Genomic DNA, 18752 nt, shown 5'->3' with positions numbered 1-18752 from the left:
CTTCTTTTAACAAAAAAAAAGATTGAAAAAAATGAAAATAGAAAACAATGCTAAAAAAATGTAACTTTTTTCGTGTAAACGTGTGTGTATTTTTTGGCACAAGTAACAGTACTGTATAGTTTTGTTATTTATTAATTTTATGTGAATAACATTAGAAGTCTTTATTTACAAACAAAAAACAAAAAAAAAAGAAAAAAAAAAAAAGAAAGAAAGAGAGTGTAGGTGTGGGTTCTGTTCTGTCTTGGCTTTGTCTCCCCCGCTTATCTCTCTCTCTCCACTAAATTGTTTTGTTTGCTTTTTTGATAAATTTTTATTCTTTAATAAGTTTATAATTTGTTTTTTTTCCCATCTGCAAATTTTTTATCTAATGTCTGTTCCTTCTGCTCCCTCTTCTCAGTACCTGCAAATGGAGGAAGAAGAATCATACTTTGAAACCCTTGTTCTCATTTGATTCCTCCTTCCTCTCTCCCTCTCTCTTCTCTCTCTCTCTCTCTGATTCCACACTTATTACTCCTCATCTCTCCCGTCACTAGCAAACATCAATTTTGCTTCTTTGTGTGTGTGAAATTGGACTTGAAAAGGAGAGGAATTGGTGTCACTTCAAGCAACAATTTTTTAAAAACTTTTCCTTTGATGGGTTTTACTTGTTTTGTTGTAATCTGATTCAAAAATAGAAACTTTTTTTTGTTTTTCCTTTTTTGTCTCCTTTGCTCTTCTTTTCAATGGAATTTGACTTGAATACTGAGATTGCGGAGGTGGAGGAAGAGGAGAATGATGATGTAGTAGGAGCAAGGGTTATTGACAAGGGTACGCTTGGAATCTCACCATCATCTTCTTCTTCATGCTCTTCCGGATCATCATCATCTTCTACAGGCTCTGCATCTTCTATATACTCTGAGCTGTGGCATGCTTGTGCTGGTCCTCTCACTTGTCTTCCCAAGAAAGGCAATGTAGTTGTGTATTTCCCACAAGGTCATTTGGAGCAAGATGCTCTGGTTTCTTATTCTTCTCCTCTTGATATCCCCAAATTTGACCTCAATCCCCAAATCTTCTGCAGGGTTGTTAATGTCCAGTTGCTTGTAAGTCTGTCTGTATCATTAACCATACTAAAAAAAAACATTCCTTTTTGTGTTCTCTTTTGCTATTCTTGAACAAGGTTTGTGTTTTTTTCTAATTGTGGTAATTGTTTGCAAATTTGGTTCCTATTTTTGGGGGAAAAGGCTAATAAGGAAACCGATGAGGTCTACACTCAAGTCACTCTGCTTCCACTGCAAGAGGTACTCTTTATACTCAACTGTTGGTTCTTTTACAATTCAATTCATGTTTTGAAGGAGCAAATTCATAGTTTGTGTACAAAACATTCTATCTTATTCCAAGTAGTGTAACCTGATATAGCACTAGTGTAGATTTTGCATTATTGGTGAAATTTGAGATGCTACGGTTGAAGAGATTGTGTTTGTGCTCTTAGTGACTCAAGCTCATTATTTGTTTAAGATGATCATAGAGAATTGAAGCATAACCTTCTTAACTTTGTATTTATAATCTCAGTGACGTTAATGTGTTGAAGAAACTTCTTGGTTTTTATAGTTTTCCATGCTAAACGCGGAGGGGAAAGAGGTCAGGGAGTTAGGAGGTGAAGAAGAGCGGAACGGAAGCTCATCCGTCAAAAGAACGCCTCATATGTTCTGTAAAACCTTAACAGCTTCTGACACAAGCACCCATGGAGGCTTCTCTGTACCTAGAAGAGCTGCTGAAGATTGTTTTTCTCCTCTTGTATGGTTCTCTATATCTCATTTCCTTCATATTCTCAAGAAGAGAGAGGTTTGACCTTCTTGTTATAAGCCTTATTTGCGATTTTTTTTCACGGTGGTTAGGACTACAAACAGCAAAGGCCATCTCAAGAACTCATTGCAAAGGACCTCCATGGAGTGGAGTGGAAGTTTCGCCATATCTATAGAGGTAGCTCGGGTTGAGTTTGCTATTATTCATTTTTTTTTTGTTCAATGATATCTAAATGTTCAGTTCTGTTTCTTTATAGGTCAGCCAAGGAGGCATCTACTCACCACTGGTTGGAGTATATTCGTCAGTCAAAAGAATCTTGTCTCTGGTGATGCGGTTCTATTTCTGAGGTAAGCATAATTAGGGAACAGTTTACCAGATGCGATGTAGAATAAGGTATAGACTCATATATTCGATACTGATGTATGTGTTTATAGAGACGAAGATGGAGAGCTAAGATTAGGAATCAGAAGAGCAGCACGGCCAAGAAATGGACTTCCTGATTCAATCATTGAGAAGAATTCATGTTCAAACATTCTGTCTCTTGTGGCTAATGCTGTATCTACAAAAAGCATGTTCCATGTGTTTTATAGTCCACGGTAAAAATAAAATGAAAAACTGCCATAAGTAATGATTCTTAACTGCCATAATGCTGATTCATGTGTTTATTCATATACAGTGCGACGCATGCAGAGTTTGTGATTCCTTATGAGAAGTATATCAGTAGCATCAGGAATCCCATTTGCATAGGCACAAGATTCAGAATGCGTTTTGAAATGGACGACTCTCCTGAGAGAAGGTATTGTTGCTTTCTTGCTTCTCTTTCCTTTGTGTTGTAACCAGCTAATTTTCTTGGAAGAGAATTTGAATTTGATTTTTCTTGCAGATGCGCTGGTGTAGTGACTGGAGTCTGTGACTTGGACCCGTATAGGTGGCCAAACTCAAAATGGAGGTGCTTTTTGGTGCGTCCTCTCTCATCTATTTGGAGTATCTGTCTGTCTATTAACTTGTAGAATCTTTTCATTTTCGAAGATCGATAATGAAATCTTTCACATTTGTTTGGTAGGTGAGGTGGGATGAGTCTTTTGTGAGCGATCACCAAGAAAGAGTTTCACCTTGGGAGATTGACCCCTCAGTTTCTCTCCCACACTTGAGCATTCAGTCATCTCCAAGGCCTAAAAGGCCTTGGGCAGGTCTTCTGGATACTACTCCATCCGTAAACCCCTTAACCGGTAAATTAAATACATTCTCTTTGGAGGTTATGCTTTTGCAAATACTTTCTTCAGTAGATTGATTGATTGATTACTGTTCTTGGTTGCAGCAGAAAGGGGTGGTTTTTTGGACTTTGAGGAGTCGGTTAGACCCTCTAAGGTCTTGCAAGGTCAAGAAAATATAGGTTCTGCATCACCCTCACAAGGGTTTGATGTTATGAACCGCCGGATCCTGGATTTTGCGATGCAGTCTCATGCAAATCCAGTTCTTTTGTCTAGTAGAGTGAAGGATCGATTTAGTGAGTTTGTAGATGCTACGTCTCTAGACCCTGCCTGTTCAGGCGTTATGGACCTGGATAGGTTTCCAAGGGTCTTGCAAGGTCAAGAAATTTGCTCGCTTAAATCATTCCCGCAGTTTGCTGGTTTCAGTCCAGCTGCTACTTCAGGGAAACCGAATCTTGGATACACTGATCCTTTTGCTTATCAAGCCAACAAGTCAAGTTTCTATCCGCTAGCTTTACATGGGATTAGGAGCACTCATGTTCCATATCAGAATGCATACACTGCGGGAAAACAATCCTCGGGTCACCCTTCTCGTGCAATAAATTTTGGTGAAGAGACTAGAAAGTCTGATGCAGTAAATGAAAGTGGTCTACCGAGTAATGTTACAGCTGATTTGCCATTCAAGATTGATATGATGGGGAAACAAAAAGGTGGGGACTTAAGTATGAATGTCTCATCAGGATGTAAACTTTTCGGATTCTCCTTACCTGTGGAGACACCTGCATCTAACCCACAAGGCTCGAGCAAAAGGATCTGCACAAAGGTAAAACTTTTGCTTGTTGAAGTTGCATTTCTAGATGTCTCTTCTAATGAATTCTTGATTTGAATTTTTATCAAAAGGTTCACAAGCAAGGAAGCCAAGTGGGGAGAGCTATTGATTTATCTCGACTAAACGGGTATGATGATCTCCTTACCGAGCTTGAACGGCTGTTCAACATGGAAGGGCTACTCAGGGATCCTGAAAAAGGATGGAGGATCTTGTATACGGATAGTGAGAACGATATGATGGTCGTTGGTGATGATCCATGGCAGTAAGTTCTTTAGACTTACCTTCTAAAGGTCAATCACAACTTCGTTGCTGCTTAACTTGAAATTGGCTTTTGGCTATATGGACAGTGATTTCTGCAATGTGGTGTGGAAGATACACTTATATACGAAAGACGAGGTGGAGAATGCGAATGACGATAACAAGAGTTGTTTAGAACAAGCTGCTCTCATGATGGAAGCGTCAAAGTCATCTTCTGTGAGCCAGCCTGATTCTTCTCCTACAATCACTAGGGTTTGATTGTAAACAACCCTGAAACAAGCTTATTTCCTTTTGCTCTCTTATGTGTGTTTTGCTGACAATAGACATAAAAGAACTTTGAATCTGTCTGTGTGTTTGTTTTGTGTTCTCTGGTCTATATGGACTTGGACCGTTTAACTCAAGAGATTTGTGAGCTTATGGTATTTGTAGATCATGCCGTTGTATGAGTTTGGATTGTTCTTGAATTTTCGATTAAGGTGGTACTTTGCTGAATTTTGAAAATTTCTTAACAATTTATGTGGATTTTCATGAATTATTCCTTTTTTTTTCGGGGGAAATTCATGAATTATTCTTTTGTTTTGCTAAATTTTCATGTATTTATTATTCTTGTAGTGATTTATTTGAATTGATGATATGTATAATGCATATTAGATATTTGATGATAACTTAGTATATTTTTAGTAGAAACAGAAATATTATAGCAAATGATATTTGATTAAATAAAATTATGTGACTTTATTTTATTTGATTTTTTTCTATTTTTAAAAAAATCTACTTAAACTCTCAATGTATTATATTTTCAAGAAAATTATAATTCATTTTTTTTATATTTTTCTATATTAGAATTCAATTATATTATTTTAGGAATATTTCATAATCTCTATATTTATTATTCTAAGGAATGAAATAAAAGATAAAAATATTGTAATCTGTCATTTTATTTGATACAATGTACCAAAATACGTGGGATGTATGTACCTTTTTAGTTGATAAAATAGTGCCATTAAAATTTTCATGATGCTTTTATTTGCAATTTTTTTAAAAGACGAAATTGCAAGTTTATTTCTAAACAGATATTACATGATTGATTATATAGTTACAATCATTCTTTTTTTAAGAATTCAGCAATTACACAAAATGCACAAGTGAGACAAATATCCAGGGCCAAATCTGGTGTTTCAGAAACAAAATCAGATATTCTAATGTTTATTCCATTACTCTTTAATTAAGAATTAAAAAAACAACATAATTCTGTAAAGAAACAACACAACAAAGAAACAAAAANAAAAAAAAAAAAAAAAAAAAAAAAAAAAAAAACAACAACAACAACACAACATAACAACAAGACATAAAGATGACCTAAAGCACGTTTTTAATTGGATCACATAACAAAAGGATTATTAGTAACCAGACCTAGAGTGTGGAGGATGACCTTGAGGTCCTTGACCTTGACCATGATGATATTCATATTCAGAGATGCTTTCTCTCTTAAAACTCTGGTTTTGGTTTTGGTTGTGGTTTGGATTATACTCTTGTCTGTAGTTCATATTGTACTCCTGAACAAACCCTTCGTTGATGTTACCATGATTATTGTATCCAAACTGTAAAGCAAGATTAGGGTGAATCGGGTTCTGGTTGTAGTTGAAGGCATTTATGTCCACCATTCTTCTTTGACTAAACATGTCCATATCATGGCGGATATGACTCCCATCATCAAGCCCAAAAGGAGCATTGCTAGAGCTTCCCACATAAAAGTTTGGAACTGTTGCCTGAAAAAATTTGGAAGCTTCCTGTGTAACTATCTTCTTCAAACTCTCAAGATGACCTTTGAATTCACTGAGTTGATTAAACGCAAGTCCTTCAACGGGATCTTCCCACCAATGTCCATCGGCTTTTGTCTTCTCTCTTATTTTCCTCAGCTCTTCAGTCTTCTTCTTCTCAGATTCTAGTTGGCCCAACAGCTGCAAATATTAACTAGTGTTAGCCCCCTAAAAAGCTGTGCATTTTGAAATATCTTAGTAGACATAAACAATAGAGTATAATTAGAATTATTTTTGAAAAATAAGTTTTACAACTTTATTTTACCTGTATTAAAAAGCGCAATATATATTCGAAAAATAACTATATAGAAAATAATATTAAAAGCACAATATATATATATATATATATATGTATATATAAAATAAGACCACTAATTATGTCATTAGTTTTCATGCCATATGATTCTATAATATCTCACTAGAATTTTTAGTGACCTGTTATGAGCATATAGATCTATTAGAATTATGAAAAAATCAACTTTTTAGTGTTTAATATTTAATTATTTATGTGCAGAATTTTTTTTATATATTTATAATATTCAAATTTAAGAAACTATCGTTATCTCTCTCCTGCTTAGGCTACCAATCATTAATGTGTGGTTGACAAAAAATAAATTATCATGTAACTAAAATTTTATTATTAAAAATATAAAAAACAAAAAAAAAATCAATTGGACTTTTCAAAAAAAATACCTGAGTCAAATGGATATTCAGATCCTGAACAACAGAATTTCTGTGGACTTCACTGAGTTGCATGTTGTTGTGTTGGTGAGGAGCTGGTGGGTTATTGTTTAAAAATCGATCAATCACAGATTTAACACTCGGATGACCAAAAGAAAAGACCTTTCGACCGGGTGAGAACACAATTATGGCGATTTCTGCACCACAAAGTGTACAAAGCTCACTAGCCTTCTTGAAAAGTCCAGATCTTCTTTTCGAAAAAGTAACTTGAAGGTTACTTTCGTTTTTCATTTTGACCATCTCTATCTTTTGACGACCTTTACTTTTCTTCACCATTTTTAATGAAATTTGAGAAGATAAAATAAGGATTGATGTTTTCAGAATGAAAATAGTCAAGTATTTATAATGGAATATTACATACCAAAAATTAATATTAAAATTAATTTTATTTTATTTTATATTTGAATTTCAATTATACCATTTTTGTAACTTTTCATAATCTTCTTATTCAATCAATATAAGGTATGCAATTCATATATATTTGACTATTACATTGTCTTTCATTTGTACAATGTATCCAAATCTGCCAGAAAGATGCACCTTTAATTGGTAGTGATCTTTACATATCTAATAAAAATACTATTAGAAAAACATAGAGATATATGCAACACAAATGGCAGCATGAGAAAAAATTACTTAATTTTTTTTTTAACATATTGGTGACAGAAAATGAAAACAAATATTGGTATTCAATGATACACAAACTTTTTGTACTTATTTAAAACATTAAAATAGAAAATTAATATACTAACAAAAGTGTATTCTGTTACAATTTTATGTGATTATATTTGTTATTATTTTCTAAAATATAACATGTTTTCTCTCTCAACTAGCGGTTCATTTCTTATCGATAGTTAAAAATATATATGATGAGATGATTATATAATACTCTTGACAGTTTTTATAACAAATATATTCCGTTACATTATTAATGCAATCATATTCGTTGCTATTTTTTATAATAGACGTTTTTTTACGTTATTTGTGATTGATTTTGTTAGTGATACTTACAAATATTTATGATGAAATGGTTATGTGATTCTATTAGCAGTTGTTATAACTCGGCCACCCCCTTCGCAATAGAATTGAAATGAATATATATGATTGAGCCGTACATTAATATGAAAATTTCATTGTGTTTCGTATAAATCAATTCTCTTTATTAATATCTATAACACAAATATATATATATATATATATATATATATATATATAATTATCATCCTAAATAGTTTTTCTTTTCTTTTCAAGAGAGTAGATTTTAAGAAAATTAGATTAATGTAAAAACATCCGATAGATTACTTATGGGTTTTTTCCCCACAAAAAAAATATATTTATAGGAAAAAATGAGTTTCTAATTTTTTCACTAAATAATGTTCCTTTGTGAAAATAGAAATTTAGTTATATGTGTTAAAATACAAATACTAAACTTGTCAAAATAAATACCGCGAGATTATACCGTGTATAATCAGGTATTTAATATAAATTATGTTGTTTAGGGCATTATATAGAATATGAAGACCATCCCAAATCCGTTATTATTTCTAACAAATTGACAACATAAATATGCTGTTACATTAGTCGTTATTTTTTACACAAAAAAATATAGAACATGTGCTTTATCGCTATTGGCGATAAATCCGCTCATAATAATAATATATTTTAATTAAGAAAGTGGATACATCTTATTTTTAACTCTCTTATCTTACTTGATGGATTCATGAGACATAACTAAATAATTTTCGTTTTAGTTTTGAAATGAATATATATGATTGAGCCGTACATGACTATGAAAATTTCATTTTGTTTCGTATAAATCAATTCACTTTATTAATAAATATATAACAGAAATATATATATATATAATTATCATCCTAAATAGTTTTTATTTTCTTTTCAAGAGAGTAGATTTTAAGAAAATTAGATTCATGTAAAAACATCTGATAGATTACTTATGGGGTTTTTCTCCACAAAAAATATATTTATAGGAAAAAATGAGTTTATAATTTTTTCACTAAATAATGTTCCTTTGTGAAAATAGAAATTTAGTTATATGTGTTAAAATACAAATACTAAAATTGTCAAAATAAATACCGCGAGATTATACCGTGTATAATCAGGTGTTTAATATAAATTATGTTGTTTGGGGCATTATATAGAATATGAAGACCATCCCAAATCCGTTATTATTTCTAACAAATTGACAACATAAATATGCTGTTACATTAGTCGTTATTTTTTACACACAAAAAAAATAGAACATGTGCTTTATCGCTATTGGCGATCAATCTGCTCATGATAATAATATATTTTAATTAAGAAAGTGGATACATCTTATTTTTAACTCTCTTATCTTACTTGATGGATTCATGAGAAATAATTGAATGAATAAAACATAACTAAATAATTTTCGTTTTAGTTTTGAAATGAATATATATGATTGAGCCGTACATGACTATGAAAATTTCATTTTGTTTCGTATAAATCAATTCACTTTATTAATAAATATATAACAGAAATATATATATATATATATATATATATATATATAATTATCATCCTAAATAGTTTTTATTTTCTTTTCAAGAGAGTAGATTTTAAGGAAATTAGATTCATGTAAAAACATCCGATAGATTACTTATGGGGTTTTTCTCCACAAAAAATATATTTATAGGATAAAATGAGTTTATAAATTTTTCACTAAATAATGTTCCTTTGTGAAAATAGAAATTTAGTTATACGTGTTAAAACACAAATACTAAAATTGTCAAAATAGATACCGCAAGATTATACTGTGTATAATCAGGGGTTTAATATAAATTATGTTGTTTGGGGCATTATATAGAATATGACGACCATTCCATATCCGTTATTATTTCTAACAAATTGACAACATAAATATGCCGTTACATTAGTTTTTATTTTCTACACAAAAAGTAGAACATGTTCTTTGTCGCTATTGGGGATAAATCCGCTCATGATAATAATATATTTTAATTATGAAAGTGGATACATCTTATTTTTAACTTTCTTACCATGCTTGATGGATTCATGAGAAATAGTTGACTGAATAAAACATAACTAAATAATTTTTGTTTTAGTTTGCAGCCAGATTTTTTATATTACAGAAAATTAATTATCTAGTAAGCAATAGAAACTTATCTAACTTATTTATGTAGATAGTAAATGTCATCCTAAAAAGTAAAATTGTAGTTGTATAAGATTAAATTTCAAATTTAAAGTATTTATGATATATTTATAGGTCACATGGTTATAAATTATGCATAAAATAGAATTTTCTAAAAATCTTATCATAATAAAAAACTAGATAGAATACCAGCCAAGTCAATAGTCATATAAAATTAAATTTTTACAAATAGCTTTACAGTTTTATCTAAGGTACAATGGTCTTTACTAACCCATTTTTAAATAGTGATATTTTTAAAAATGATTTTAGATGTATAAATATTATGGTAAATATATTATATATATATGTATTCTTATAGCAATTGGACTATATATCTTAAAATCCTATTTTTTTTTTTGAATAGGTAATATACCTTTCAAAACAAGTACGGAGATAGGAAATCTTTACAAATGTGATCCATAAAATTTAGACATATTTAACTTTTTGCGATTAATTATTAATTATTCTTGCTATAACAATATATGCATACTTTTAAGAATTTGTAAAGATATATTATTTATCTATACTTTCTTCAATATCCTTTTTCTTTTATACAAATAATGAAATGATATTAGGGGATGTATTGAAACCAAAATTTTGGAGGATTTTATAAATTTAGGAAATTTAGAATTTTGATAGATTTTAGGGAAGTTGATATGATTTATTGTAAAAAAATTTCAAATCCCATCTAAAACCATGAGATTTGGATTTCTGTATTTTTAACAAAACAGATCCTCTCAAATTCCAGAATCCCTAAAATCTAAATTCATAAACTGTTTTGAACATTAGATTTTTCAATAACAGGATTGAAAAGACTTTTTAAAATTCATGATTGAATAACATAGAATTTGTAAATTTGACCTTATTCTTTATCTAATATATTAATACTTTCTTTTTCTTCGGTAGCACTTTTTTTTTTATATGTTATGATTTTGTCTTGTCTCATATATGTTTTAAACAGATTTAGTCTAATATAATCCTACTAGTATTGTATCATCATCGTCGTGTTAACACCGAGATCCAGTTCCACCACTTACAAGACAGAAGAAAATCTTGCAATACGAGATATGACATTCGAACTCGTTGTAGGATTATGAACATGTGTCCAAAATGAATGACGAGAATGTGGTACAGAAATAAGCTTAACTATGTCGTATCCTTGACGTAATTCCTATGATGATGATGATGATGATGCTTCAGTCAGAACCATGATTCATAATCAATGCATACAATGATACAATCTACACTGAAGAGAAGAGCTGCATTTTTATAATAAATAAATAAAAATTGGAGCACATAATTTACAATGCTATATCTCTCTATGGCTCCTGGCTCCCGAGTAATATTATAATCGTCCACACAAAGAAACAATAAAAAACCTATTCGAGTATACAAATTACCAATTAAACCGGAACCACCTGTGCCAACTTTTCTTGCCTATTAGTGGTTAACTAAATCAGCCAGTGCTTTGCTTTNCGCTCATGATAATAATATATTTTAATTATGAAAGTGGATACATCTTATTTTTAACTTTCTTACCATGCTTGATGGATTCATGAGAAATAGTTGACTGAATAAAACATAACTAAATAATTTTTGTTTTAGTTTGCAGCCAGATTTTTTATATTACAGAAAATTAATTATCTAGTAAGCAATAGAAACTTATCTAACTTATTTATGTAGATAGTAAATGTCATCCTAAAAAGTAAAATTGTAGTTGTATAAGATTAAATTTCAAATTTAAAGTATTTATGATATATTTATAGGTCACATGGTTATAAATTATGCATAAAATAGAATTTTCTAAAAATCTTATCATAATAAAAAACTAGATAGAATACCAGCCAAGTCAATAGTCATATAAAATTAAATTTTTACAAATAGCTTTACAGTTTTATCTAAGGTACAATGGTCTTTACTAACCCATTTTTAAATAGTGATATTTTTAAAAATGATTTTAGATGTATAAATATTATGGTAAATATATTATATATATATATATATATATTCTTATAGCAATTGGACTATATATCTTAAAATCCTATTTTTTTTTGAATAGGTAATATACCTTTCAAAACTAGTACGGAGATAGGAAATCTTTACAAATGTGATCCATAAAATTTAGACATATTTAACTTTTTGCGATTAATTATTAATTATTCTTGCTATAACAATATATGCATACTTTTAAGAATTTATAAAGATATATTATTTATCTATACTTTCTTCAATATCCTTTTTCTTATATACAAATAATGAAATGATATTAGGGGATGTATTGAAACCAAAATTTTGGAGGATTTTATAAATTTAGGAAATTTAAAATTTTGATAGATTTTAGGGAAGTTGATATGATTTATTGTAAAAGAATTTCAAATCCCATCTAAAACCATGAGATTTGGATTTCTGTATTTTTAACTAAACAAATCCTTTCAAATCTTCCAGAATCCCTAAAATCTAAATTCACAAACTGTTTTGAACATTAGATTTTTCAATAACAGGATTGAAAAGACTTTTTAAAATTCATGATTGAATAACATAGAATTTGTAAATTTGACCTTATTCTTTATCTAATATATTAATACTTTCTTTTTCTTCGGTAGCACTTTTTTTTTTATATGTTATGATTTTGTCTTGTCTCATATATGTTTTAAACAGATTTAGTCTAATATAATCCTACTAGTATTGTATCATCATCGTCGTGTTAACACCGAGATCCAGTTCCACCACTTACAAGACAGAAGAAAATCTTGCAATACGAGATATGACATTCGAACTCGTTGTAGGATTATGAACATGTGTCCAAAATGAATGACGAGAATGTGGTACAGAAATAAGCTTAACTATGTCGTATCCTTGACGTAATTCCTATGATGATGATGATGATGATGCTTCAGTCAGAACCATGATTCATAATCAATGCATACAATGATACAATCTACACTGAAGAGAAGAGCTGCATTTTTATAATAAATAAATAAAAATTGGAGCACATAATTTACAATGCTATATCTCTCTATGGCTCCTGGCTCCCGAGTAATATTATCATCATCCACACAAAGAAACAATAAAAAACCTATTCGAGTATACAAATTACCAATTAAACCGGAACCACCTGTGCCAACTTTTCTTGCCTATTAGTGGTTAACTAAATCAGCCAGTGCTTTGCTTTGCAAAATACATCCTGCAGTGTAGCAGAAAAGGCCAAGATCCTGAACCGATATTGAAGAGAGTCAACAACATCATACAAGAGAAATTATCAATACCGGTTCAATTCTAGCCTGCACAGAGAATCATGCAAATCTTGGCAAACTCCGGTGTGCTGTCTGATGATCCTGTTCATTGTTCTGTGCATTGCGTTAAGAATCAAAAGGTACACCGAATCATCCCCAGAAGACAGAACAGAACAAAACAGGATGAATATTATCACTCAGAATCCGAGTCAATGGAGAGGTACATCCGAGGTCTTACAGAACGCTTCTGCCGAGGAAATGAAAATGGATTATCTGATCTTTGCTTCTTTGCCTTGTCTTGTCTACTGTCAGTCATACCCAGAAGCAACGAAGCTGCAAATACGCAGTAATTGTTAGTAATTGTACCACAAGAACTTTTGGATATAGAGGAGCATAGTCAGAAGACAAAAATAAGCTACATTTAATAACTAAAAAGATCTTTTTTCTTCAGTTGTTTACAAGACCTAGCAGCTTAGTAAATTGGAGAAAAAGGTAAATGCGACATCATGAACCGGATCCACATTCATAGGTCCCTTTGATGTTTTTAAGAAAGTAAATACTTAGTCTCAGACAGGGAACAAACCGGTCTCTGTTGTAGTATCCAAAGAACCTTCCCTTGTAGACATCTGCTGGCTTGAGTTGATCCCGTTTACAGTTGCAGGCTCTCCATGATTCCCAGAAGCGCTATCGCCTAGCCTAAGCGAGATCCAGTCTTCACTGCGGATACCATTTGACATATCAGCTTGGTTTTTAAAACCCGATTGAGCTGAAGCATCTGGTTTGGTTGGCAAAAATATTTGAAGTGAGGGATCGTCTCTACCAAATGCAAGAGGATTGTCAACTAGGCCATCATTTGCTTCAGATCGTCCAGCCGAGCCAGGAACCACAGGAACAGATGCCATTGATGTCTCAGGAGCCATGGTGTAATCCCCATTTATTTCAGGAGCACAACCAAGTGCACCATGATGATGCAACCCAACTAAACCTTCTGAAACGTCAGCATCAGATCTAAATAGTTGAAACCCAGGGGCTTCTGGAGTTTCAGAAGGAAATGACCAAAGGGGCGTATCAAATTCGTCATCATCATTGAAAAGACCTAACCGTGAGCTTGCCCCAGCTATGTTGTGTGGGTCGTCATTATAGGAGTTAATTATTCCAGACGGGTTCAGCGGAAAATTCAGCCCACCATCTGCTCGACAACCACTGTATGCAGGTCCCGGGGTGATCACTACATCATTTTCTTCATCCGAATCACTTAGAATGATGACTTCATTATTTAAACCCTCTCCAGATTGGTTTCTGTCAGGAAAGTTATAACCTGAATCAACATTCATGGAAATGGAATCAAGTTCCATGCCGTTGGCTACAAAATCAAAGGTTCCAATAGCATCCTGGTTTACGCTTGCATCATCACCATCCCTACCACTTCCAGTAGCACTACTACTCATTGGTATAATATTCTTCTCCTGATATCCAACCTTTTCTTGCCTATTACTGGAAGATAATCCATTTGCATTAGGTTTGCTAACTTCCCAAATTCCATTGCGATTCTTCCTTATTCCAAGTTTTAGAGGGGTCGGGCCATCTGAGAAACCTTCTTGTTTAACCGGTAACATTTCCATCTTCCGTTTAATCTCATCAGCAGAGGGACATAGACTACCATCAGGTGCGTGCCACTGTGAGAGTTCCCCCAGTTCCCTACGCTCACTCTCTCTTTTGGACTTTACCCGCCAAGAACCATCAGGTTTCACTTCAATTTCAGTCACCTCTTCATCACAATGCTTCATCTGTCGTGCAGGAAGACAGCAATTGAATAAAAGCATAAATACAAAAGTTCAAGAATTCTAGTTTTCCCATAGGTATACCTTAGACGTGATACGGTTAAAATAAGGATCCACGATTACATGCTCCACTGAGTAATTCTTCAGACAAATAGGGCACTGCCACTGCATGTTAACAACCACAGAACAACTAAAGTCAGAAAACAAGAGAAATAACTTGACATCCAGAAAAGGATAGGAGACCTGCCTTTCTGGAACGTTGATTCAACTCCACAAACACCTCGAGGTCAAAACAGCCCATGTGCACACATGGTAAAAATCTCCCAGCAACTTTTATCCTAGAACCGCTCATCTAATGAAACAAGCAGAAGAGACAATAAAAGTTTAGACTGCCAGATAACCCTAGAAATACAAGTATAAAAACTGAGCTATAAGATATTAGTAACTTACAGGACACCGAAGATTGACACCGAAGAAATCAGCAACAACTTCAATGTCACTATCACTATCAGCATTATCATCTCCACCTCCACCTCCAATGCATCGGCGGACACGTGCAAGAGCATTTTCAAAAGTCTCCCCTTTACCCTCTTCTGGAATCAGATTTAAAACCTAGATACAAAAACGAGTAAATATTTAGGAACATTGGGGATCATTAACGCACAATAGCTGGATTTCGGAACATACAAGAACACTAGCAAAATAAATATAACACAAGACCACGCTCATTGACTCATCTGAGTGAAATAGGGGAAGAATGAATAGAACTCTAACATTTGAAATATGAAAAACAGGGGAATAGTCAATGTAACTGTGTAACCACAAGTAATTTCCTTCCACAGATTACACATTCTAAAGGATGCCAATTTTAATTTATTTCTTTTGTGTTCAGAAGATCATTTTATAACTATTCCCCCCATAGACCGACCAAATCTTTGAATGTTTCTTGTGCACTATCTGGTATCCATACCTGTTGTAGAGTCCTGCGCTTCACAAGTCGAACTCCAAAACAAAAGATCCGAACATCATTTCCACTCAAGGAAATTCTGTTAACACCATCCCTAATACATTGTGTGATCTGCCAAAATAGTAAAATGAGATGGTCAAATTTCACCACTGATTGCAAGATTTTCAATGTATAAGAGATCAAATCCTATTTTAAGTGAAAAGGGTTACTACTGAAAAGGGATAAAAAAACACACAATAGGTCCATCGTCGCGGCCGTTGACTCCCAGAAGCTGTGACCCAGGTCGGTTAATTGCACGTACAGGCAGGCCTATGAAATGATAGGCTATATATCAATACCATATCAGAAGATATAAAGCAGTCTTATTGAGTATAATCAGAATAACATAAAATTTAAGAGAATATGAATGTGAATATTGTGCCCACAGAAATTTGATTATATGCAAGTAAAGGCTCATATAAGACTAAAAATCTGGAGATGGCACTGTCATACCATTGACCTGCAGATCAGCATACTGAGGCCACTGCATCCTAAAGATAACTTTGTCATTCAAGAGCATACACCAAGCCTAAAAAAAATCGAATTTCAATTAGAAACGCATAGGTCGATACAGTTTACATTTAAACGTACTTTACAAAACCCAACCTGAACATCGTACTCTTGTTTTGCTAACAAGTCCTTGTCTGCCCTTGAGATTTGAAATGTTCTCTCCACACTCTGCATTGTGTTTGTACTGGAAAGTTTTGCATCGGTGCATTAGAACAAACAAAAGCCATGAAAAAGGTATTTCTTCAGCAAGTACTGTGCATTTAGCTAGGAAAAAATTGTGATTTTTGTTCTCCAGACACTGGAATGAATGTCTTATCCCAGTTCCAAGTAGAAAAGTCAAGTGACTAGCCGGACCGTGATAGAATGCAGTTGATTCATTAGTGAGTAAATAAATGCAGACCATTGGAAGAAAAATCAAAATGAACGTATTTATTGCAAGATGAAACAGATGGTGATGTATCATACAGAATAGCCAACTGAGTGAATCAACTTTCTAATGTAAGAAATGCTAACAAATTGTAACTTTAAGGAATGGCATTAAACTAGAAAAGCTCAAAACCATAGCAAAAAAAAAGAAAGATATGGAGTCTTACCCATCAGATGGTATGTTCGTTGCAGCTAGCCTCACTGGAGAGAGTGGATGTGCCACTGTAACCCAAAACCTGCACAATGATGAGCATGTAGGACAACACCATAAATAACAATTTTCATGGATAACCAAAGGTTCTAATGTAAAAACAGCAATTAAAATTTACAACAAAAAATTCTAACTACTATGAAGACAGAACTAGAAGATAAACAGCAATCAAATACAAGGAGGGGAGGAGTTCAGATGGATAATTAATTACAACTCAAACTTTAAATCAGGCAAGAAAAGTAAAAAAAACTTACGGGTCAGCTCGAGTAAGTCGGCAGATTTCACAATAAAATGATTCAGGAAGTGGTGGATTTCCATCCATAGGCTTATCTGGGACAAGAACACAGCCAACATGCTGCCAAACATGGCATCGAGGATCCTCACACTGAAATCGGAAAGAAAAAAAAAAACCATAATTACAACCAGAAACTATCACCCACCTTCACAAATAAATACATCACATCATCAGCCATAATATACCAAGAATTGCTCTACAGCCAGTTACAACAGGAATAGCCACAACAAATTTCTCCCAGGTTACCTGTATCATTGAGTCTGTCTCGAGTGAATTTCCACAAACACATCGAACTTTCATTTCTGGTTGAAAAGGATCTTCAGGCTCCCCCTTAACTTTCATAATATTGGTATCTGAACTAACTTGTCCTTTTGATGCTAAATCACTTGCCCCAGATACTTGCATTTTCCTATGGAGCACAAAAAAAGAAAACATTATGGTAACAAAAAATCGCACAGAAAAAAGAATGGCATTGCGTAAGAGATCTATCATGAAACAAGTACTCACCTATACGTATCGTCAACTAGTTTTGCAACTTCTTCCCTTGCCACTGTATTCTTTTTAGACCACAACCTTGCAGCTGTTGTTAGTAGGGAATGAAAACGGAAGCGTATCAGAAAGAATGGTAGAGCAAGAGTGACGTGAATAAACAAAAAACAAGTGGCTCTATTAACCTTGTTCATCAGAAAGAAGGGTCAAAATCCGGTCAACAAGTTCCTGTACAAGAAAAAAAACAAAATATGGTAAAACAATCAAATCTTTGACAATGGCAATAACCTAAGTTGGTAAACCGAGTATTAATTCAGTGTACCCTGCGAGTATCATGAAGCTTATTTTGACTATTTAAGATTACAAATTCCCACAGAAGACTAAACAACGCATATCTACCAAAACACAAGATGGTAAAAGGAATCGTCTAATTCATATGAAACAGATACCACTTTCTGCAATTATGACTATCTGAACTTCATCAAACCATAATTACAAACAAATGGAAGAACATCAGAAAGATATAAACCTGTTTCTTTCCCTGTTTCGAAAGTCCCAGCTTAGTAAGCACATCCTTGAGCTCTTTTATCCGAAAATATGAAAGTTTATCCTGCAACACACAAAAAAAAAAAAACTCAACTTTAAGCCTAACTACTAAATCCATAAACATGAACCACAAATCCAAAAACCCTAACGAAATTACAATCAAGATCATGAAAAATATATTTTTTTAATTAAAAAAAAAAAAAAACATCCACTCATTCAGAAACAAGTTGAAATCAACACAGAACACAAGCATACGAAAAAGATCTTTTGAGTTAAAAAAAAAAAAATACCTTACAACTAGCTTCCAAATCCATGTCTTTCAACCTCGAGACCAAACAAAGAAGAACCAGTTTCAGAACACAGGAACGTAAACTCCAGTAAATAGTACCAATTCACAGCAAGCAGTCTCCATACAGCAGCCGATCTA

At 32.8% G+C, this 18752-nt stretch overlaps 3 protein-coding genes across 5 annotated transcripts; 1 reads left to right on the top strand and 2 right to left on the bottom strand.

The window, feature by feature from the left end:
• Positions 306–4572, top strand: LOC104737879 (auxin response factor 4-like). Of its 2 annotated transcripts, none has more exons than XM_010458135.2 (12): positions 306–1079; positions 1221–1277; positions 1588–1773; positions 1875–1959; positions 2039–2129; positions 2217–2378; positions 2459–2578; positions 2666–2741; positions 2846–3011; positions 3101–3816; positions 3894–4084; positions 4170–4572. In XM_010458135.2, exons 1-12 carry the CDS (start codon positions 723–725, stop codon positions 4336–4338), a joined length of 2376 nt encoding a protein of 791 aa, XP_010456437.1. In that variant the 5' UTR covers positions 306–722; the 3' UTR covers positions 4339–4572. The 2 variants fall into 2 exon arrangements, with proteins under 2 accessions (XP_010456437.1, XP_010456443.1); XM_010458141.2 differs by having other exon boundaries at positions 723–1079; positions 3104–3816; positions 4170–4338.
• LOC104756694 (agamous-like MADS-box protein AGL62) lies at positions 5481–6917 on the bottom strand. The gene is made up of 2 exons (XM_010479321.1): positions 6594–6917; positions 5481–6041 (listed from the first exon to the last, which is right to left on the bottom strand). Exons 1-2 carry the CDS (start codon positions 6915–6917, stop codon positions 5481–5483), a joined length of 885 nt encoding a protein of 294 aa, XP_010477623.1.
• Positions 12773–18746, bottom strand: LOC104737860 (E3 SUMO-protein ligase SIZ1-like). Of its 2 annotated transcripts, XR_759791.1 has the most exons (17): positions 18616–18746; positions 18309–18389; positions 17965–18007; positions 17798–17870; positions 17537–17699; positions 17250–17380; positions 16952–17020; positions 16455–16542; positions 16302–16377; positions 16045–16118; positions 15813–15920; positions 15293–15454; positions 15090–15194; positions 14927–15007; positions 13645–14848; positions 13095–13394; positions 12773–13012 (listed from the first exon to the last, which is right to left on the bottom strand). XR_759791.1 is itself a non-coding variant. In XM_010458116.1 (16 exons), exons 1-16 carry the CDS (start codon positions 18637–18639, stop codon positions 13255–13257), a joined length of 2622 nt encoding a protein of 873 aa, XP_010456418.1. In that variant the 5' UTR covers positions 18640–18746; the 3' UTR covers positions 12773–13254. The 2 variants fall into 2 exon arrangements, 1 of the variants encoding a protein (XP_010456418.1); XM_010458116.1 differs by having other exon boundaries at positions 12773–13394.

Source organism: Camelina sativa, chromosome 2, assembly GCF_000633955.1.
Source record: "Camelina sativa cultivar DH55 chromosome 2, Cs, whole genome shotgun sequence".
NCBI lineage: Eukaryota > Viridiplantae > Streptophyta > Magnoliopsida > Brassicales > Brassicaceae > Camelina > Camelina sativa.
This window is presented reverse-complemented; position numbering and strand designations above follow the sequence as displayed.

Coding starts and splice junctions, on each gene's coding strand:
- LOC104756694 (XM_010479321.1), bottom strand. CDS start 6,917: ATGGTGAAGAAAAGTAAAGGTCGTCAAAAGATAGAGATGGTCAAAATG. Junction 6,042..6,593: donor TGAATATCCATTTGACTCAG/GTATTTTTTTTG, acceptor TAATATTTGCAG/CTGTTGGGCCAACTAGAATC.
- LOC104737879 (XM_010458135.2), top strand. CDS start 723: ATGGAATTTGACTTGAATACTGAGATTGCGGAGGTGGAGGAAGAGGAG. Junction 1,080..1,220: donor TTGTTAATGTCCAGTTGCTT/GTAAGTCTGTCT, acceptor TTGGGGGAAAAG/GCTAATAAGGAAACCGATGA. Junction 2,742..2,845: donor CAAAATGGAGGTGCTTTTTG/GTGCGTCCTCTC, acceptor TTTGTTTGGTAG/GTGAGGTGGGATGAGTCTTT.
- LOC104737860 (XM_010458116.1), bottom strand. CDS start 18,639: ATGGATTTGGAAGCTAGTTGTAAG. Junction 17,381..17,536: donor AGACAGACTCAATGATACAG/GTAACCTGGGAG, acceptor TTCCGATTTCAG/TGTGAGGATCCTCGATGCCA. Junction 15,008..15,089: donor TGAATCAACGTTCCAGAAAG/GCAGGTCTCCTA, acceptor GTTAACATGCAG/TGGCAGTGCCCTATTTGTCT.